Source organism: Callionymus lyra, chromosome 1 (genome assembly GCF_982586985.1).
Source record: "Callionymus lyra chromosome 1, fCalLyr1.hap1.1, whole genome shotgun sequence".
Classification (NCBI taxonomy): Eukaryota; Metazoa; Chordata; class Actinopteri; order Syngnathiformes; family Callionymidae; genus Callionymus; species Callionymus lyra.
Window position 1 is genome coordinate 36734701 of NC_141818.1, and position 22030 is coordinate 36756730.

The window sequence follows — 22030 nt, forward strand, 5'->3', positions numbered from 1 at the left end:
GGCGCTGCTGTGGGTTCCCGCGTGACATTTGGACGACTTTGTTCTTTTGTTTACAGTGATCACAGTTGGATAAGGATGGACCTGATCAAAGATTTTATGAATCGGGTCACTCGGTCAGGTCGGTACAAAACACATATTTTAATTGAACTGAATGAACAAACACGGTCAACTCAATCAGAGGTTCAACTTTTTTTCTGTGCCCTCCTTCTTGACATCTTTAAACTCGGACTCGTGCCCTGGTTCGGACTTGACTCTGTGGGGAGGTTTGTGACTCTGTTTGGTCCTCTTGACCGGAGAGACTTTGTGAGCGGACGGACAGCTGTGCTGGTTGAGGCACAGCGAGCACAGAGGGTTGACAGGGAGGCAGACCTGTTGCCCGAAACCCACGAGGAGCCAGTTGATCTCGCTCCACAGTTCCCTGCAAGGATAACATGCCAAGTATGTTACACTGCAAACGCCCTCCTGTTAACCATGTTAGTCGGTATCATTGGTTACCTAGGTAACCACTCCTCCAGGGCTTTACGAGTCTCTTCTGGGGTCTTGGAGGGCTTCCTCAGCCAGCCCAGTCTATTAGAGATGCGGTGGACATGCGTGTCCACACCTGCAGGAAAATAACATTCAAATAAAGGCTAGAAATAATAACAATTTCTTAATAAATTAAAGCTCTCACACAGAATATTGAAGGAATATCATTTAATATTTCAAATGTTTTAACTTTTCATTATTTTATTATAATCATTTAATCATTTTTTTTATTTGAAAGGTTGAATTTGTTTTTATTGATAATTTCATTCAATAATTTCGATATTGAAACGTTGAAAGTTAATTAATTTAAATATTCAAATAAATCGTTTCAAAATAAATTACAAAAAGAAATTTGGTTTAACATTTTAATTCAAAATTTTAAAATATTTTTTTATTCGTAGCCTTTTCAATTAAATATAAAAATGTATATGGTATAATGGTCCCACAAAATAAAATATAGTTAATTAAGACCAGTTATTTTATTGATTATGGGACTAAGAATATCAAACCGTGTAAATAATAAATGCTGTTCCGTTTGTAAAATATTGTTTAATTAAATTATTGAAAAACAAATTCAAACTTTCAACACAAATAATTTAATTCAATAAAAACTAATTTAGAAATGAATATAGAAATGATTGAGTTGAATTCTGATGATCCAGCACAAACCAAAAAATGAATTAAGTGATAAAAAAAGCAGATCTAAATGATTATAATGGGGAAATTAAATTCACATTGTAGATTCCACCCAAGACTGAAATGTTTTATATTTCAGTTAGAGGACAGTTACAGGAAATTGTGTCCGTCTCCAGACAGATGTTCTTCAATAGAGTAACAAAAAAAAAGAGTTATTATCCTCCTTCTTCAATTCCTCACCTATGCCGGAGACCTGGTCCCAAGCTATATCCATAGCCAGGTGAGCCATCTTGGGCCCGACTCCAGCCAGTCGAACTAATCCTTCCACGGTGTCTGGGATGTCTCCACCGAACTCTCGTTGCAACATATTCGCCGTCAGCTTCAAGTATTTCACTTTAGTCTTGCAAACAAACGAGAAGAAAAGTCGTTATCAATTGCACCAAAACTAAGACGTTTAAGACTTCGTACCCTCCAGAAGCCGACAGGATGAATCAACTTCCCCAGAGTTTCGTCATCAGTTGCCAACAGATTCTCAACGGTGCATCCGTGAGCTCGGAGCTTCTGCATCGCCGAGGCGGTCACCTGGTCCCGAGTCTGACTCGACAACATGAGGGAGACCAGAATCTGGAACCGCCTCACCTGTGCAGGGATAAAACTATTAGTATTGAACAAATCTTTAGCATGAACTGAGACAAACACTAATGTGATGAGCTACGTTTGGAGGTGCGTTCAGATCGTAACATTTCTCTGCTCCCATGTTGTCCACAGGTGCGTCTCTGCCGCTCCTCATCTCTCGTATGTGCCCCAGTTGTCTCTTCCAGTCGTGAGGCTCCCAGCGCTCCTTCTTCACCGGAGCATCGCTGTCGTCATATTCCACTTTCAGCTGCTTTCTTCTGCGGGTGTGTGAAGGAAGCGACTGAGCGCTTGTTTCTGACTGTTGAGAGCCTTGAGAAGTTTAGAAGAAAAAAGTTCATATCAAATGTGGCTGCATGCTAGGTTATGAGTGTCAACCTTATAACCTGATTTTAGCCACCGTTATGCGGCCCTTACGGGGTCATAACAAACCAAAATATTTCTGAAATCAGCTTTATTTGTTGTGTAGTTATTATTTTGTTTTATAATTGATCATTTTATTCCTAATTATCCAAATACAACATAATATACAGACATTGTTTTTTTTCTCCTTTTCATTTTATCTATCTTTACTCACTGGATTTTAAGTCCACCATTAAAATTAAAATTAAATTATATACAATGAAATAAAAGAAAATGAAGGCACCGTTACATTTGGTTTGCATGCTAATTACTCCATTATTCTTTCATCATATTAATCTTTCGTCCGTATTCCTTATTAAAAACAATTTCCAGAAGGAGACCTCCTGAGGGATCAATAAAGTTTTACCTTACCTTACCTTATTCCCTCTGGTCCATCTCAACAGCTACAGAACATAATGTGGCCCCTGAGAATGAACCTCCCAAATATTTTTCCTCATTTCATTTATTTTTCTGTTCCCCCTTTAGATCTTAGTTATAATCCTATTGGCCGAACCACACATTTAAAAAAGGGATCTTGTGACTGAAAGACTGTCCATGAGAAGGAGTATTGCTCACAGATCGCTGCCTCCTCCTCCTCCATCTTCACCGGTGCAACTTCTGGCTCCATGGCATTTCTGCTGAGTTTAGACTTCAGAGATCCTCGTTCACCGGTCAGTGCAGGACTTGCACTGCTTCGCATAAAGTACTGAGACGTCATCACCACACTTGGGAATGTTTTCATGGTTCTGGACCTGAGGAGGAGAATCAAAAGTCAAATTCTTCCACTATTTTCTGTCAATTTCAAGTAGAATTTTTTCCGTTAACATTTGTATTTATTTAAACATAAACTATTGTATTTGTAGGATTAAACGCTAATACTAACTTCTTATAGGCTCTTGATCGTCTGTTGCCATCATCTCTGTACGTGATCGGAGATCGATTAGTTTATTTATTTAACAACCGACAAATTTGATTAAAAAAAGACAACATTACCATCACGCATTTTTCCTTCGTCGAGCTCGACTGAATGTGTTTAGTAAAAGTAAAGACATGTAATAAATTGAGGCATTTTATCCACGCATATAACGTGAAGCGTACATGTTACCAAACATGGCTTTTGGTTGTTTAAAACTACACTTCCCAGGCAGGAGTGGGAGCCCAGTTTGTTTTTCTCGTGTATCAACTTCCGGATAAATCATCTCCAAATGAGGTTCTGAGCATGCGCGAACTGTGCACTTTTAGTGCGTCGCTACGGAGGCTGAAGCGGATCAAATCTCCACAGAATTGCGTTCCAACGCACAAGTTAGAATCCCGTAGTGATTCACTGAGGAGTCGTGAAATAAGTTTTACAATTTTAAATTGTATTTACAAAACACTTGAATTTTCTTTTCTTACATTACTGGCAAATTATGGTTTCTGAATTGAATTGACACCCAAAACTCACAATTAACCTGTGGTTTTTATCACATGTTTCAATTGCCAATTATATTAAAAACTAAAGCTCAAATCCCCAAATTATTTCCCTATTGACAACTCGTTTTAATAGTTATGTCTCAGTTGAAATTCCGTCATGACGTCATCATCCATCGCCTCTCCTGTTCGCGGATCGGGCAGGGACAGACCTGTCAGAGAGCACCCGAGCGTCATCCAGTCCTGAAGGCGAGGAGGACCTGGGTCCGGGGCAGAGCGAGCTCTCTGTTTGAGCCCTTTTCTGTCTGGACTCGACAAGCAACGCAAGGTGCTGGCACTCACATATATCTGCACGAAGAAGTCAAAAGAGTCATGTGTGCGACAGGAATCGGCAGAAGACGCCAAGACGGTGTTGTTTTGATACCAACTGTACATGCTAATGGTAGAAAGCTAACGGTTCAGCAGCGCCGTCATGGGGTTCTTCCTATTTACCTTTTCAGATGACACTCTTGGAAGTCGATTATATAATAGCATTTGTAATGTCAGGTTGAAATACCTTAACTCTACTGTACATAACTGAAGTTTGTCAATCGTCCATAAACAAAACACGCCTGATCCCAATTGGCCAGATTTGAAAAGGCAGAATAATAAATATATATATATATATATAAAGGCGTATTTATGTTAAATACTTAACTGAACAACATACCACGTGATTCGTCAAGGTTTACATGATTCATCTTTATGTATTCGACAAATTATTCATATGATCTGTGTGTCACTTAATAAGTTGTTCAAGTTAAACATGCATTTCACTCCTGGTCATGTTTGTTTAGTTTGTTAAACACAATCTGTAAGAGCCATTTTAATGGGTTTTGTTCTTTTTGTTATTGCCCAAGTCCACAGTAGGTGGTGCACTGTACTTTGTATTTAAACTATTTAAATGTGTTACAGGTGATCAAGCACAGGTGTGCTTCTGATGGGAAAAGCACAGTTTTTCGACCGTCAACGTCACCGCGTCGTTTGTTTAGAATCCTTTGAGTTAAGTCAGAGCATGTCCTGCGAAGAAGCAAGTGCAAAAGTTTGATAATCACAAAATCCAAGTGTGGATATCATCCCATTGGACCAGGAAGACGACGGACGCGTCGACTACAAGATCCCGTACAGCAGTCAGTGGCTTAGGTTGGTTTTGTTTTATTTTCAGAACAAGTCACTACACCATCTATATTAAAACTTTAAAACACACAATCTTTAGTTTGCTTGCATGATCAGATGTGACGATCATTTCACGTTTTATTTAGTCCAGAAAGTGTAACTTTAAGCTAAATAAATATGTTCTCATATGTATTTTATAGGCAGCTTCACAAATTTGTTGATTGGATTTTTGTTTTGTGTATCAAAGAAAAATAAATCATGAATAAACCACCAAGCAAAGAAACCTTGAGGGACAAAGTAAAGGGTATCCTTGGACTGGTGTCCTCTCGACCACCCAGCAAGCAGACTGATTCCAAACTCTCCGAGTTCATTATTACAACAGAGATTATCAAGGTACACCTTTCTTTTAGATGATAACATATAATACACATTTGATTGATGGTGCATTTAAACTCTTCTTTTTTTTCTTTTTTTTCCCAGGAGCTCCAACCAGATTGTTGCCTGGGCAACCGGGTTCGCATGATGAATCATGTGTGCCAGCTCGCTAAAACCAAAAAGTTTGAGGAGGTCTGTCGTGAAGTCTACTCTTTGAAGTTGCATTGATTTAAAGTATCTGTGTTTATGGCAGCATGCGGTGGAAGCCGTGTGGAAAGCTGTGGAAGATATGCTTGCACCCGACCAGCCACCTGAAGCCAGACAAGCTGTACTGCAGCTTCTCAGAGCCATAATACAAGGACAGGTGGAGTAAAATAAATCTTGCTTCGGTCAAGTTACCGATTTATCAAAGTATTTAAATCCTCTTGTTTAGGGCGAGAGGCTCGGCTCCTTGAGAGCTTATTTTTTCAAGGTGATTAGAGATTATCAACCTTGTAATGAGGACCTCTCCGGTCGTTTGGATGTCTTCAAAGCCTTAACGGAGAATGGGAAGGACATAACGTACCTTGAAGAAGATATAGGTGAGCAGAAACGGTGGAAAACTACTATGTTGACATTTTATTTGCCAGGATTTGATCTGTAATTTGCTTTTGCTTATGCAATTTTCCAGCGCGGTTTGTCCTGCTGTGGATGGACATCGGACTAAGTGCAGATTTCCTCAACGTACTTGTCAATCTGGTGAAATTTAACAGCTGCTACCTCGACCAAAATGTTTCAATATTGGTCCAGTAAGAAACTCACGAATGAATAAGGAATTCTGTTTTCATCAGTCTTCTGCTAATGGGATATTTTACACCTTTCTAGGAAAATTTGTTTTCTCTGCGAGCGAACAACATCATCCGGGGATATTGAAGTGAGTCTGTTTGCGTTACATTGGACCCAATCGTTGTACTAACTGTGACACTATGAATTTTAAGATGCCACGTTACACTCAAGCTATAAAGTTATTTTTATATCGCAGTAACCCTGAAAACAACATTGTTGCGTTCATTAAGCTGCCCTACTCTAGTTATTAAAAAAAACAGATTAATCATCATTATTTTTACGACAGTCTCAAAAGAAGAGGCTTGATTTCCTTAATAACCTGATGAATATGAGTAAAAAGATGAGAAACTTAACCTCCGTCTGTTGACATGTAGAGGTTAATAACTCTGCCAAAGGAGGTCATGTGACAGCGACAGCATTCAAACAGATTTTATTTAAACAAAATAAATGTTGACGACAGGGCTAAGAGCACTTATTTTGGATTACAATCTGGATCCACAAGTCTTTTGAGGAATTTGTCACCTTCTGTAAGGAGAAAATTGCAGCGCTGAGCTTATTGTTGCAACCGTTATTTAAAATGCTTAAAGTCGCAACTGGCTTTTGTTTGCAGAGTTCTTTATGATTAATGAGCAGCCATTAAAGACCAACGAGTCATTAGAAACCAACGTGCATGTTACACATTTATCATCCCTCAAATATCACTGTCATGTACTAAACATTCTGTAACTTAGCAAACAGGAAATTCAATTTAAACGTTGTGAAAATTGACTTTTTTTTGTAACAATTGGAATCAGATAATAGCATGAAGCATCTTTCAACTCACAATGAAAAGAATAATAATATGACCTGTTAAGACGCCAGAGTGTAGGATTAGCACAGAGTTTATTAATGTCACCTGGACGGTGAAGAAAATAATTTGATGGGAGTGTCTGGTGAAGCTGAACCAACAAGGAGATAAGAGAAATAGATCAAGCAAATAGATCAATATATCCAAGAATGAAAACACCATAATCATGCTCATAACTCAGTCATACAGACAGTTAAGTAAATAAACATTTTGTTTGGACTTCGACTGCCAAAAGATTTCCACAGCTTGTATGATTGATATTGACACATCTGTTGTAGGGACTACAAGTGACTTTAACATCTTTTCATCTCTTTAGGTGGCGTTACAAGTGTTGGATGCAGTGGTCTGCTATAACTGCCTTCCCTCTGACTCCCTCACCGTCTTCATCATCACGCTGTGTCGCACTGTCAATGTGAAGGAGTTTTGCGAATCATGCTGGAAGGTAAAGTCACTGGGAGAAGCTGCAATTCTCAGAAGGTGTATCAGCGCCATCGGTATATTGAATGATTTAATTTAAGATTTTAAATATTGAATTTGATTATTTTTTTTTTTTTGAAGCATCACATTATTTATTGAATGTATTGTCATGTATTATATTGTGTCTTGAAAGATTTGTTTTTAAATAATTGAATAAAAAAAAAGAATATTTAAGAAATTATTTACATAGATGGTTTGACGTTCTAATTCAAAAATATTTTATTTAATTTTGATGTTTTTTTATATTTGTAGCCTTTTTAGTTCAAAATAAAAATGTTGGTATAATAATGCCACAAGGAAATACCAAAAGAGTACCAAGCTATTCACAGTCAACCACATGCAAGTAGCTCGACCAAGTATGATAAATAATAAATAAATAAATATTTAATTTAGAAAGTATTATATCTATTTTTGATATATTGGAATTGGAATATTCTAACTCTTTGTATGAACAATATATTTTTATTTTTTATTTTTTTAAATCACAAAAGACAATTTCGAATTCTTTATATTTGAAATAATTTAATTTAATTGTTTTAAAAGATCATCAAACGCTTAAAGAAAACACGCATTACATAGAAAAATAAAAGTTAAAGTTGATTTGATATTTAGATGACACTGATATACTTTCATATAATGACAACTTATCTGCAATTTTGAATCATGATCACCGAGTCTCATATAAGTTTGATCTTATCTAACCATGTTACCTGCTATAGTTGATGAGGAAAGTGTTGGGGACTCACCTGGGTCACAGTGCCATCTACACCATGTGCCGCATAATGGAGGAAAGGTATTTTAATGTAAATATCTGAAGGTATACAAGTGCCGAAATATAACAAAACCTCATTTTGTATCCACCAGTGTGTACATGGACGACGCACCGTTGCTCAGAGGAGCTGTGTTCTTTGTGGGGATGGCATTGTGGGGAGCCTACCGGCTTCCAGCCCTGAAGAACACACCCACACTTGTTCTTCCATCCTTCTACAAGGTAAAACTTACCAGTAAATTCATCCAACTAATACGTTTATTTGCAATGTTGCCTTCATGTTTGTCTCAAGTTCACATTTGGTTTGAGATTAGTTGTGAATATGACAAAATGTATCTGTGGAGAAAGAGCCCCTGAAACCTTTGACAGGATTAGCTTAAAAAATGAAATTTGATCAATTATAATTATATTTTTGGACATTTTTTTTACCTCCGCACAGGCCATGTCATGTGCCAATGAAGTTGTGTCGTATGAAATCGTGCTGTCCATCACGAGGCTGATCAAGAAGTATGGCAAGGAGCTGCAGGTGGTCACATGGGACATTCTTCTGCGAATCATCGAGCGACTCCTGCAGCAGATCCACGTAAACACTTTGACGACCTGTGTTTCTGTGCAGATTTATCAGCATTTGCTTTGCTTGTCACAGACCATCGGCAGCACGGAGCTGAAGACGATCGTTTACGAGCTGCTGACCACGGTGGAAGAGCTGTACGAGCAGAACGGCTACCACGGATCCACGGAGAAGTTCTTTGCCCTCGTCGAGAAATGTGCCGACAAAAGACCCGTCAGTTATATCTCCGTCTGTTTTCACGTGTGGCGTCACGTGCGCAAATCAAGTGAAGTGTTTCTGCTTGACAGGATGCATCGGTCTTGACCCTCATCTCGTACAGAGCTCAGTCCATCCAGCCCGCCAAGGACGGATGGATTCAGAGTCTTCACCGACTCATGGACAAGTTCTTCAGGTGAGAGGTCCGCGAGTAGTTGGAGCGTCGATTATATTCTAAACTGGTGTCGTTTAAAGGAACGAGAGCCGAAGTTTGATCAGGATCAAAGTGCTTCACATCCTATCTTTTGTGCTCAGCACCAACCGACAGTTGTATGAGGTAAAGGACACGATTTATTGATTTTCTTTTTTTTTTTTTCACTTTTCTTTTTACTATGTACTTTGCAATATTTTACTTTATTTATTTTTGTGTTAAAATGAAACCTCTGGTCCCTAGATGGCAGCAGTCATTACGTCCTTTGCAGCTAAAGTAACAATTAACAATTTGTGTCCAAACAAGAAGGAGCTGTCTCACCTGCAGTTGATGCAAAAGCCAGAATTCTGAGCCGCTCTAGTAGAAGAACTCACATTTCCCCGATCCTTAAAACTCTTCACTGGCTGCCAGTTTCTTTCAGAATCAATTTTAAAATTCTGGTTCTTACTTTCATAGCTGTTAGTGGTCATACCTTCCATCAGTGATCTGATCCAGCCTTACATGAATTTTAGCTGTATATTGTTTTTGTTTGTTAAAGCACTTTGTGACCCTGTTCTAGAAAGAAGCTTTACAAATAACCTTTACTTACTTACTTAAATCCTGCAAGATCCCGGCAATGACTGAGAACAAGAGGATACAGTGGACTCAAGCAGGTTTTAAAAGCTTGTTTTTGGACATATTATGGTTTCAAAACAAATGAAAGCAGTTAAGTCTTCATCAACAGTCATGTGGTCTGTAAATTCTGCAACACGACAGACAAGTACTCGACAATACTACAAATAAATCCTTTTTAATACAGTATCACAATATATCATCTGAATCGTGATACGTAACGTGTATTGCCAGATTCTTGCCAATCCATCCCCTAGTATTTTTACGACAGAGTCGACTAGAATCTTGTGGAAACAAATCTTCTGTGTTTTCAGGATGAGCTGATAGAAATGGTGGTGATCCCACAGCTGAGTGGGATCGCTGAAGATAAAGACCTGGCGGTCAGAAAACAGGCCACTCAGCTACTCGTGGACCTCGCTGAAGGCTGCACCACCCACCACTTCACCAGTCTGCTGGACATCATCGAGCGGGTACAAGCACACGACTTAAGTTTTGATTTCTTAAAATGATTTCATTTCCTGTTTGCTGTGTCTCCAGGTGGCCAGTCGATCGATGTGTGTGGTCTCTCTGGAGATGCCTGAGTGGGAACCCTCTACGGAGTCCCCCATGGAAGACGTCAGAACTGCTGTTCTGGGCCTATTGGAGATCCTTCAGGTCTTTATTTACCATTTATTTAATCTAGAAAACACCGTCATTACGAAAGACCACAACAATCTAGTACCAGCCAACATCAGTCGTAATCTTCTTTGACTTCTCGGTACAATAACTCCTGAACAGTTCGATGAAAACACATCAATTGTTTCTGAGATTAGATGAAAATATCTTAAAAAATGAAAAATATGGAGCGAGAGTTAAAGTATATATCCAGTTAGAAAATTCAAAAGGCTAGTTTTTGAAGCACTGTTTACAGTTGCTGAACGTTTTAGGGAAAATGAGATTAAACTGCGATTTCTTTCTTTTTTTTCCTTTTAAGAACAGCTGCAATTTAAAACCTCCTCAATTATAAATATCATACAAATTAGATTCCAATAATATAAATAAAAACAAAACTTAATTATGTAAACAAGTCACAGAATATAAATTGCAGAAACCTTGACCCAGGGATAACACGAGGGTTAACAAATGCATAACAAGTCTGTACTAACAGTTTTCAAAAATAATCTATGAATTAATCTATGTTTTTCTAAAGAGTTCCCACATCTTTTTTTTTTACACTTTTTAATACAGGCAAACAAGGAAAATGATAACACCATCTAAGACGCTTCTTTTTTTCTGCTCTTGTTTCTGCCGCCGACTACTATAGAGTCGAAAAAGCGTTTCTTTTATTTACTTTACATTCTCTGAGATTTATAAATTGCATTCTTTTATCCGGATCTCATTTAAAAAATACTCTTATTTTGAAAATAGATTTATCTTGGAGGGCAAAACAGGGACACATGTCTTTAAAAAGTTTAAATTCTATAATATTAACAATAAACCTGCAGAATAGCAGCAGTAAATGGGTTTACATTTTTGTTTTTTGAACAAATAATGTTGTTAAGTGCATGTTGTACATTTTTACATTTGAATTTATTTTTAAATGAATCAATAAAATGGGTTTAATTCATAATCAATGTAATGTTTCCTGTCACAGAGTAAGCTCTACAGTCTTCCGGCTGCACATGCCAGCCGCGTGTACGAGATGCTGGTCGGCCACCTGCAGCTGCACTACAAACACAAGTACAGCTCGGCCATCGCGTCGAGAATCCGACTGCAGGTAGTTGAACATTCAGAACTCTTAATGTAATGGAAATTGAAGGCTGTGTTTTGATTGTTCGCAACCGTCTCTCCTCCTCTCAGGTCTTTGACTTCTTCCTCATGATGCGGGCGGACTCCCTCCATCGTGTCGGTATCGTTAACAAAGATGACGCTATGAGGTTCAGCCCTTACTGTTACTGTGACACTGGGTGAGAACGGCGGCGGCTTTTTCACACAATCCTAAGAAAACATCACCTTTCTGGGTCTGGCTCAGCTTTTATGCTGGAAGAGTTTGTTAGTCTATTGATGCCAGCAGAATATTGAATAGTTGGATTTAGCATTTAAAATGTTTTAAAAAAGCATTGAATTATTTTTCAATTATTTAATTCAATAGCTTCTATATTGAAAGGTTGAATTTTTAATAATTAAATTTAAAGAATCAAGACTTTTATTAATGAAATGTATAAATATGTATATGTATAGAGTGATATTGTAGTTCCAATAATTTCAATAAAGGTTTCTTCCATATCTTCTCATTTATCAGAATTATTAAAAAATAAAAGAATCTACCTTAATATATTTAATTTGTTAAGTTTATTTTATTTTTATTTTTTTAACCTTTCAATATAATGATTTAGACATAGATAAACTTTATTGATCCCCTTTAACTAAATTATTAAGCATAAAAAGCTTTAAAAACATTTCATTTCATTAAAAAATGGTTTCATCATTTGATCAATTTTCTGATGGCATTAATAAACTTCCACAGAAGTCTTTAGCAACACCGCTTTTGTTTTCGATTCCGACAAGATTGAACTAGTTTATTAAACTGTTGTATTTCTCAGGGAGCCAGAGAAAAGGCCAAGTGAGAAAATGGCTGGTGGCTTAACATCGCCCCCTGCCGGCGGTCCTGCTCCATCTCCTGCTGCGGCTCCGGCGACCGCCGTCATCAGAACTGCCCATCTGCCCTATTCTCTCGCCTTTAACGTCGTCCTTCAGTGCCTGAAGATGGTACAAATGAACACACAATCATTCACTATTGTCTTCTGTGCGCCTGCATCATTCTGTCGTCCTCTTGTCACAGGAAACTGATTGGAAGGTGTTGAAGCTGGTTCTTGAGAAGCTGCCATTGACTCTGCAGTACAAAGTTCTGCTGCTGGCCTCGCCCTGCAGCTTGGACCAGCTTTGTTCTACGCTCTGCTGCATGGTAATTCATTGATCCGAAACATATTTGGAAAAAAAAATCATATCTGAGCTTTTCTTTCTTCTCATTCAGGTGACGGACAGATTGATCTCCGAGCGTCTGAAGAAGATCCCGGATGGCCTTTCCCGCACCGACGTTCAACTGGCCGTCCTGCCCGTCCTCACCGCGATCACTTCCTACCATAATTATCTGGAGCAACCAAGACAGGTACTCTCAGACCCCCTCGGGGTTCTTCATCTAGCCCAGAGGCCTCAAATTCATTTGTGGAGACTGGGTCACAGACTGGGGGGGGTCTTTCATCATTCTTTCTGAAGGATTTAAACAAATTTAATTTGTTTTTTGTTGTTTCATCTTTGTGAATTTGGACCATTTTTTCTAATTTGATGTCATTTTAATCAGAGTTCTATGAAGTTGTCCCTTGTTTTTATTGCACAGGTTATGTTCTGAAGCCAAAATTAATTCGCTGAACACGTGACCATTTTTGAACTTTGCAAAAATGGAAGTGGATTGAAATAGATGAATGAAAGAATTTTAAGTTATTTTGGGCCACAAAGAATTTCTCAATGCCATGTCTGAGGTCTGTCGTTGGCTTTTATAACAACACTCCGACCTAGTGGCCGTTTTGTGAATCGCTAGTGTATTTCTGAAACTCGATAGATGGATTATTATTATGGAACGATCTTCCTCACCCTCTGCGTTTGGTGGATCTACTGACTCCTTTAAGAAACATCTTAAGACGTTTTTATTTGTTCAGGCTTTTCCTTGATTTTCTGGAACTCCTGTTGTGTTATCAGTTTTATCCTGACATTTAAAGTATATAATTTTTGAGTATTGTTTTGATTGTTTAAGCGCTTTGTGACCCTGGTCTGGAAAAGCGCTATACAAATAAAAATTACTTACTTACTTACTTACAAACCATCCATAAATACATGTAAAACAATCAAATAAATACAATCAAATAAATACAAAACGTATAAAAGACGCCAACAAAAATTGAAAAGCCCATGTCAAGCATGAGGGACAGATCTGTTGTAACATCTAATTGAAAAAGGAACAAATTAAATCTTAAAACATTCCGTTCTGCAGTGCATGGAGAGGAGCCTGTTGCTCCGGTTACTCTTCTGAGCCGCCATAGACATGCAGAGGGTGTCGATGGTTACTATATATATTTATTATTATTTTGCAGATGTTGCGAAAAGAATGTCTCAAAAATAAGCCACAAATGCCAAACTCATTTCACAAACAAATGTTTTTGTTTTAAAAATGAAATATTTCAAATGTATTGGTAAAGACCAAACCACAAGTTACAAACATAGAATTTACATTTCTGGAAATCAAGGCACAAGACTTCATGGCAGCGAATTAAACCCCTTACACCTGTAATATGGCGAAAGTCTGAAAACAAATGTGTTTGTGGTATCCCTCGTGTTGTCTCCGGGTCAAGGTTAACGACCTCCCTGGCTTCTATAAATGCATATGCAGTGGTGGAGGTCGTTCCCCTTGACCGTGAGAAGGGTAATCTTAAATATCAGACGTTGAACAAAAGTGAAATCCCTTCTTTTGACAATAAATTCAGGAACAAAATCTCATGTCAGAGGCGGCTAATGATGCGGGAAACAAGCCTGACACTTTGATAACCCAAATGATTTCCCTCTTTTCAGAGAGAGCTGGTTCAGTGCCTCGAGACCGGCCTGATTTACCGCTGTGCCAAACAGTGCGTGGTGGCTCTCACCATGTGCACGGTGGAGATGCCCGAGATCATGATTAAGCTCCTGCCTGCACTCATCGTCAAGCTGACTCACATCTCCGCCACCGTTACCATGGCGTCACCGATGCTCGAGTTTCTGTCAAGTGAGTGACGCGTATGGAAGTAGACCAGTTAAATAATATACAAAATATAATCAAATAAATACAAATAATTTAGCGATATTGAATGGTTACATTTTATATTTAAATTGTTGAAATTTTGCCTTTTCAAATCATTTAATATAACTATTTGTACACGTAGTGTGATATTTTTAATTCTAGTAATTTGTAAATTGTTTAGTTTGTAATTATAAATAAAAAATAATAGTGCCACCACAATTTCCTTAAAGTTTGGTCAAGTAGCTCCGTAGTATTTGTCTATTGTCTAGTGGCACCACTATATTATTATTATTAAGTCTTGGTAGAAATCTTGTTAAAGGGAAACTAATGTGTTGATGTAAGTGTGTCTTAAATAGATGTTTGACCTCTATTGTATCATCAGTGTGTGTCTGTTTGTACAGAACTATCTTTCAACTGAAATATTTACATTACAAATTGATCTTAAGCCCCGCCCACTGAAAACTTTTTTTTCTTCTGGTGAGGAAATCTTGTTTACTATAAACACCCACTTTGCTGTGATTGGTCAAACATTAAGCTCTGTAGTATTTTCTATTGTCTAGTGGCACCATTATACATATATTTTTATTTTTATTAAAATTTTAAATAACAGAAATTATAAAATGTTTAATTTAATTTCAGGAATTTCAATATTCATTCATTTTGAAAATATTCTAAATAAATTAAATTTGTTTAAAAAAAAAATTCTACCTTTCAATATACAAATGACTTCCTTAAAAAAAATAAAAGAGGGAAAAAAAAGTTGCAAAATTTAAATTCAACCATTCAATACTGGGACACAACTTTAATATAAACATGCTTCTTCATGAGGTTCTCACTCAAGCTAACATGAACTTTCATTCTTCAATCCTAGCTTTGGTACGTCTGCCACACCTGTACGCCAATTTCGTAGCCGAGCAGTACATCAGCGTGTTCGCCATCTCGCTCCCGTACACCAACCCGTCCAAGTAAGTACGCCAGTCAAAGTCGTCCAAGGATTGCAGAAACTCAGCGGCGCTCGTCACCAGGTTCAACCAGTACATCGTGTCGCTGGCGCATCACGTCATCGCCATGTGGTTCATACGCTGCAGACTTCCCTTCCGCAAAGACTTCGTTCAGTACATAACCAAGGTATGTTCTTGTTCCACTTGCGTGTAAAACTCAACACCTCAACAGCCGAATCATTTTGTGTGGCTCACCCACCGTTCAAAGTCATAGCAGATGAATGTTATTGTTGATATGTTGACTTATTAAAAGGCATCGTTTAAGACGAGGGAAGAGACTATGGGGGTAAATGAGGTAAACTGGATTTAGGTAAAAAGTAAATTGAGCCTCAGAAAATCAAAAGAAATTATATTAAAACAAACATTTTAAAGTAAGTCCTGCTCTTATATGGAAAAATCAAATAGATAAATTAACCACCGAAGTAGTGCAAAAAACAAAGAATTTGTTCAATGAAATTTTAAACCCAGAGTGAACAGTTAAGTAACATTCATGCATCATTTTGAAAACATAACCGTAACATAAAAACACGATTCACTCTACACAGGAAAAAATGGTTCATGATATAATAATAATCTATAAATGCATATTTATTGCCATTATTATGTACACGCATACAAAATACACATCTTAACTTAAGTCTTAGTAGAAAACTTGTTAAAGGAAAACTAATGTGTTGATGTAAGTGTGTCTTAAATAGATGTTTGACCTCTATTGTATCATCAGTGTGTGTCTGTTTGTACAAAACTATCTATTTACATTACAAATTGATCTTAAGCACCGCCCACTGAAATATTTTTTTTTTTCTTCTGGAGATTAAATCTTGTTTACTATAACCACACCCACTTTGCTGTGATTGGTCAAACAGTAAGGTTTATTACTGCGCTTTATAAAATACTTTATAAAGTAATACGTTTTAAAACATGGTCATGATGAGGGACTTACTGCATCTTGGAGAGGAAGACTTCAACATTTTAAACATGTGAGTGAGTCGGAGACTAGGAGTTTGAGATTAGTTGACATTTAAACATTATCAGCAAAGGTTAATTTGTCAAATTCTAAGAGGATTATTTCTCACTTTGCCTTATTAACAGATGTTCTTGTCATGTTCTTCAGATTTACATTTTAGATTATAAATAATAGCAGATTAGTGTTTGAAAATCAAGGGTGTTTTCACTCCAGTTATAAGCGATAACATCTTAAAATTGGGCTTTTATTGCTTTTTTTGCACTAATGGAAACTTTGCACTTCTTGTCTTCATCAGGGTTTGCGTTCCAATGCGTTGCTGCCGTTCGACGACGGTCACGAGCAAAGTTCCTTTCGTGCTCGAAGCACAAGCCTCAACGAAAGACCCAAAAGGTAAAAAAACGACATTCAAACGTGTTGTCTTCGTGACGTCGACCCTACCGTCGCCAAAATCGGTCTTGTCGCGTTCAATTAAATGAATTATTTTAAAACCGAAAGTACATATCCCAGTAATGTAGGGTCTTAACTTTTTAATGATGTGATGTTTCAAATATTTGATGTTAAAATATATCTAAGGGTTTGATGAGTCTCATACAAGTGGCTCAAAGTCTCTCGGAATTTCACCAAAATAATACTGACTGAACAAAACCCAGAGTTTGTGACAATTCAAATGCTTTCATATATTGTCCAAATTGTATGCAGCAAAAAAAGAAAAACCCAACTTCAGATTTAATCTCACATCATAACTACCAGAGTCTTTGCTAACACCAGACCCTCTCTGACCCGCCTTGTCGGCTTCCGCCCGTTTCCACACTCCTGTGATCAACCGTTGTGTTGCTTTAACCCTGTTGTGTTGGAGAGTTGAACAACCAAACTGTCAATTGCTCAAGAGTTTGTAGCTCGTAGTTTAGACGAGAAGCTCCTACTCTTTGTTACTGCTGTTTTTGGTTGTTTGATCAGAGCTGTGATGATGCTTCTCTGACTTTTCTATCAACCCTCCTCTGCCTTCACGTGCATGTATGGTACAGACAACGAGTCTATTAATCCATTTAATAACTCTATTTAGCTTATTTATTATTTAGCAGGACTCGATATCAAATAACCTTCATCAGGTTTTTGCTACGATGTTTCTCAGAAATGCATAAACAGTGCTTGAAAAAAATAAAGAACCATCCATTTTTAGGGGGTAAATCTTTTTGATGGAGCAGCTAAATAAAAATCAAGCAGGGACGTGCGGTCAGGGGAGGCAGGTGAGGCAGTGCCTCACCTCTCAATGCGCAATCCATCACAAACTGCGTTAATACATGCAATTGATGCGCGCCGGTTGCCGTATCTCTGAATGTCGCCAATATAATGCTCACAGATACGTTTATTTGCCTTGATATTTACACAGTCTGGCGGATGTTTTTAACCATTAAAGTTTAATGTTTGTAATGGTATGGAAGTAAATCAGTGCCATCAGAATATTGAATGGTTAAATATATTTTTTCAAATATTGAAAGGTTGAAATCATTTAAATTATTCAATATTTGTTATATTTTAATTTTGATTATTTAATATTTGTTGTATTTTCATATCAATTATTCAATATTTTTTAATTTGAAGCATTTTAAATTCAATGTTAAAAATACGAAGCCTTTTAAATTCATCATAACAGAGCCACCAGACAAAACCAAACAAGTGCAGAGTTACTGGATCATACTTGCATAAACGATCAGGTGACGACATCGCTGCAGTTTAGATATTTTCATGACAGAGTATCTCCTTTTTTTTTTAACGTCTGGAGTTTAAACATCTTAAATCTCACGATCCATCAGTGGATACTGACGTCAAAGGATTTAAACAGAAGCGATATTATATGTATTTCTCACTCTTCTATTGACCCATTTAATACTCAATATTTATAATTTGACCATAATAAACATTTTTCCGGTCTTGCGTAAATCAACCAATCACGGTAGGCCTGATGCAATATTAACCAATCAGAAGCAACAAAAGGCGGGTCTATCTGTCACTGGGATTCTTCACTCTTGAGCCAAACTTAACTCTGGAGAGTTCTCGCCTAACTTTACGGTAAATTCCCCAAGAAATTAAATTAAATCATATATTTTTTAAACTTTGTGTGTGTGAAGAATGCTGACGATATATAAAATAACCAGTAGTCAATTGAATCAGCTTCTATTTTGGGTTTATACCAAATTATACTAAATGTGACACTAAAGGAGTCAGTGCCTCACCAACCATGAACCTCACCGCACGTCACTGAAATCGATTTCTGTTATATTCTACACCTTCCTACATCCCTCTGCTCTCTAAGAAGGTCTGGTTAGAAATATATCAACATTTTGTCGTCTTATAGAATCCTATCTTCCTGACTTTTTTCTGTGACGGGTTGATTTATTTGGTTATGTGTGGCTTTCTGGAAAACCTAAAAATTGACGTTTTGTAACACTTTTTCTGTTAAAAACTGATCCCGGACCCCCATCAGAGAAGGGGAAAAGTTAAGTGGCCCTCACAGGAAAAGGTTTGGGTAAAGTCAAGAATCTTTGCAAGTTATTTTTATCTTATACATTGAAGGTAAAATAAAAAAATTAAAAAAATACGATTAAAATTTATGTTGACATGGTGATCTATGTTTAAGATAAGAAAAGGAACAGAGAGTATTTGATTCAACAATCATATACTGACTTCCAATATTGTCAAACTGAAGTAGAATCAAAGGCCAAAACCCCACGAGTCATTATTAAGTCGGACTACATAACCTTTATTTAATAATGTAATAGTTTTTAGCATTATTTTGAGTCAGGAGTGGAGAGAGTCCGAGACACCTGCTTCCCGACGTGATGTATATTCTGTCGCTCTTCTTCCTACATGGCAGAAGCTGTTGCGCCCCCTGCTGTTACCTGTTTGTGTTTCTTTTCAGTTACCATTTTGATTTGTGCTCTGCTCTCCTTGACCTGACTGTGTTTTTTTTTCACTGCTGTTAATGATCACCTTGTTTTGTTTTCCTTTGGCTTTCTTCATTTGACCCCCGCCACCGCCTCCTGCGATTGGCTGCTATGTTGTGGTTTTGGGGGGTGTCACCGTGGATCCTCCCTGTGTTCCCGCTGCCCCTCTGTGATCTCTTGTGTGATCCTGTGATCCCCCCCTCCTCCTCCCATGTGATGTTACCTGCTTATGTTACTCCGATGTTCCGATGGCGACTCCTGCTGTTTCCTGTCCCCACCCTCACACACAACGTCTCCCAAAAACTCCTTCGTGACGACCCCGACCCCCCGACCCCCCCGCTCCTCCCAACTCCCCCCCCACTGTCACCTCGACTCGGATTGGCACCTTTGCCTCGGTACCCATCCCAGTCTGCGAGCTGCAAAAATGGCGAAGGCGTCAGCGATGGTAGCCAATAGCAGCAGCTCTCCAGTTAAAGAGCTGAGGGACCTGTCAGCCATGGATGCTTTCCGCTCCCGCAGCATCAGTGTCTCCGAACATGCAGTACGCAGGTTAGAAAAGAGCCAAGAGAAGTTCCACGACTTCCTTTGCTACTTCCTCCAGGGTAGATAAAAATGATAAATTGGGTGGTGGGTCATTCATACTTACCGTCAAGTGTGAGATTTTCGGGTGGTTGGTGTCGGGGACACCTGGAGCGGGTGGTGCATGCAAGAGGAAGGTTTGTGTGTGTGTATCGACCACTTTTTGGTTTTTTGCCACGATTCTGATGTTTTGTCATCCGTCTCTGCATGCATTGGAGAAGCATCATGTGGATGTTTGGGTTTCTTGAGCTCCCGCCCTTTTTATTTTCAATTTGTATTTCTTTAATTTCTGCATTGTAAATAACTTTCTGTAATTTAGGTAAGTGGGAATTTTTTAATTATATTAAGTCAAAGTTGGATAAAAAATATCTTAAGTAAAACTCTGCTCACGCAAAAAAACTTATTTTAGCTGAATTTGCTATTATTGTTATTATTATCATCTTCAGAAATCAGAAAAAATACATTATTACTGTAAAAACTACACACGTGTTTTGGATTTAGTATGAAAAAAAATAAAATTAAATGAGATGCAAACAGACAAACAAGTTACTCGTACTTAGTTAGCAGTTAAGAACTAGATAACATTAAATTAAAACTACATTATTAATAATATTATTTGTGTATTTAACTTAAAGAAAGTTAAACAAGACATTATATATAATCAAACCAATCTTATCTTGAGAAGAAGTTCTAGACAGTAACTTCCTTATTATGATCTTGTCTTGTTTTTGCAGTGCACCAACTAGAAACATGTTTTTATGCATTTTATTTCACATTTTTTGCAAATTAGAATGTGTGCATTTACTGACACGAACACACAAATGTGTTTTTTTTACGCCCATTCTTTGGAGAAATGATCGATTTAGAGCTTGAATGTGACTGAATCTCGTTCTGCTCATTCAAACTTATAATTATTTACAATTCTGTGGATGAATAACAGTTTATTATTTTTTATTCTTTATTTATGAGCTTCTTTAAGTTGCTTGAATAAGAAAAGAACAAACTTTTTTAATTAAAAATATCAATTTTTTGATTAAAGAAACATAATATCACCCAAACATGTAAAATAATATAAAATATAAAAAATTAACGAATAAACCAAACCTGTTTATTTGGTCTAATCTGTATTTTTTACTTTCATATTATTGAATTTAAATTAGTGTTTATTTTTAATTTAATTAACCCCTTTTGATTTTGATAAATAATAAAGAGACAAATCCTTCATACATTAGCAAGTCTTCCATTAAAGCAATAGCAGGTGTTTCTCAATGAGAACATAATGTTCACCGTTTTTTATTTGAGCTTGTGAATGATGCATGTTGCTGCAAAAATATCAAGTCTTTTTTTGACGTGACGTTGGCATTGACTTCCTGTGATGCATGAGGATCATAATTACCCGTATTTGTCCGTCAACGCTTGCATGTCTGAGACGTTGGAGCTTCAAACCTTCACGATCTCCTTCCACTCCCGCGGCGCTGAGTGTGGTTTGCCTCCGGCAGGATGCACACGTCCACCACCACCTGCAGTTTGGGTTCAGCGGATGAAAGTGCGGTGAATCAAGCGGACGAGGGGCTCAAGACCGTCCACCTGGAGCTGACGGAGACCTGCCTGGACATGATGGCCCGATACGTCTTCTCCAACTTCTCTGCGTTACCCAAGAGGTCAGTGTTTGCGACAAGGGTGTAAGAAAATATTGATAAACTTAAAAAGAAGGAGTGTACTCGGTTTAACAGTATTTTTTTCTTAATTCTAATTTTTTATTTTTTATTAAATAAATGTATTTTCAATTAACATGCACAGTTGCACATCGTTTCATTTTTTGGTTGGCGATTAAGATAAGTCAGCTAAAGGAACAATGAAATCTTGGGAGATCCCCCGATTCCTCAACTGAGGACCAGAGGATGCAAAACACTTTTACTTCAGATCCGACCGTGTTCAGAGATCCTGGTGTTCGGATTATGTCAGTGAGAATTAAACGCAACCATTTCAAACATGGATTTTTTTTGAAAAACAACAACAACTTCTTTATTAAATGATCTTTGAGTATTAATTGACTTAAAATATTTAAAATACATAAGTGTTTTTTTT

At 37.5% G+C, this 22030-nt stretch overlaps 2 protein-coding genes across 7 annotated transcripts in view; one reads left to right on the forward strand and one right to left on the reverse strand.

Annotated features, from left to right (window-relative positions):
* Window positions 1-118: 118 nt before the first annotated feature.
* Window positions 119-3354, reverse strand: nthl1 (nth-like DNA glycosylase 1). The gene is made up of 8 exons (XM_087805701.1): window positions 3190-3354; window positions 3080-3115; window positions 2773-2948; window positions 1877-2106; window positions 1630-1800; window positions 1402-1561; window positions 496-601; window positions 119-418 (listed from the first exon to the last, which is right to left on the reverse strand). Exons 3-8 carry the CDS (start codon window positions 2936-2938, stop codon window positions 175-177), a joined length of 1077 nt encoding a protein of 358 aa, XP_087661827.1. The 5' UTR covers window positions 2939-2948; window positions 3080-3115; window positions 3190-3354; the 3' UTR covers window positions 119-174.
* Window positions 3355-3806: 452 nt separating this feature from the next.
* The window catches only part of tsc2 (TSC complex subunit 2), a 28958-nt gene continuing 10734 nt past the window's right edge, over window positions 3807-22030 (forward strand). For 4 of the 6 annotated variants that reach the window (XM_087805733.1, XM_087805748.1, XM_087805741.1 and 1 more), the window contains exons 1-28: window positions 3807-3934; window positions 4561-4788; window positions 5009-5154; window positions 5242-5328; window positions 5390-5500; window positions 5570-5717; window positions 5807-5924; window positions 6001-6049; window positions 7125-7250; window positions 8005-8078; window positions 8150-8276; window positions 8494-8637; window positions 8701-8838; window positions 8913-9016; window positions 9076-9157; window positions 9958-10113; window positions 10181-10297; window positions 11277-11399; window positions 11483-11589; window positions 12226-12391; window positions 12465-12587; window positions 12657-12791; window positions 14246-14435; window positions 15322-15415; window positions 15476-15578; window positions 16714-16808; window positions 19772-19912; window positions 21442-21603. In XM_087805733.1, the coding sequence (XP_087661859.1) occupies window positions 5020-5154; window positions 5242-5328; window positions 5390-5500; window positions 5570-5717; window positions 5807-5924; window positions 6001-6049; window positions 7125-7250; window positions 8005-8078; window positions 8150-8276; window positions 8494-8637; window positions 8701-8838; window positions 8913-9016; window positions 9076-9157; window positions 9958-10113; window positions 10181-10297; window positions 11277-11399; window positions 11483-11589; window positions 12226-12391; window positions 12465-12587; window positions 12657-12791; window positions 14246-14435; window positions 15322-15415; window positions 15476-15578; window positions 16714-16808; window positions 19772-19912; window positions 21442-21603 (3155 nt within the window). In that variant the 5' untranslated portion in view covers window positions 3807-3934; window positions 4561-4788; window positions 5009-5019. The remainder of the gene's footprint in view (window positions 3935-4560; window positions 4789-5008; window positions 5155-5241; window positions 5329-5389; window positions 5501-5569; window positions 5718-5806; window positions 5925-6000; window positions 6050-7124; window positions 7251-8004; window positions 8079-8149; window positions 8277-8493; window positions 8638-8700; window positions 8839-8912; window positions 9017-9075; window positions 9158-9957; window positions 10114-10180; window positions 10298-11276; window positions 11400-11482; window positions 11590-12225; window positions 12392-12464; window positions 12588-12656; window positions 12792-14245; window positions 14436-15321; window positions 15416-15475; window positions 15579-16713; window positions 16809-19771; window positions 19913-21441; window positions 21604-22030) is intronic. The other 2 variants (XM_087805765.1, XM_087805774.1) reach the window with 1 other exon arrangement.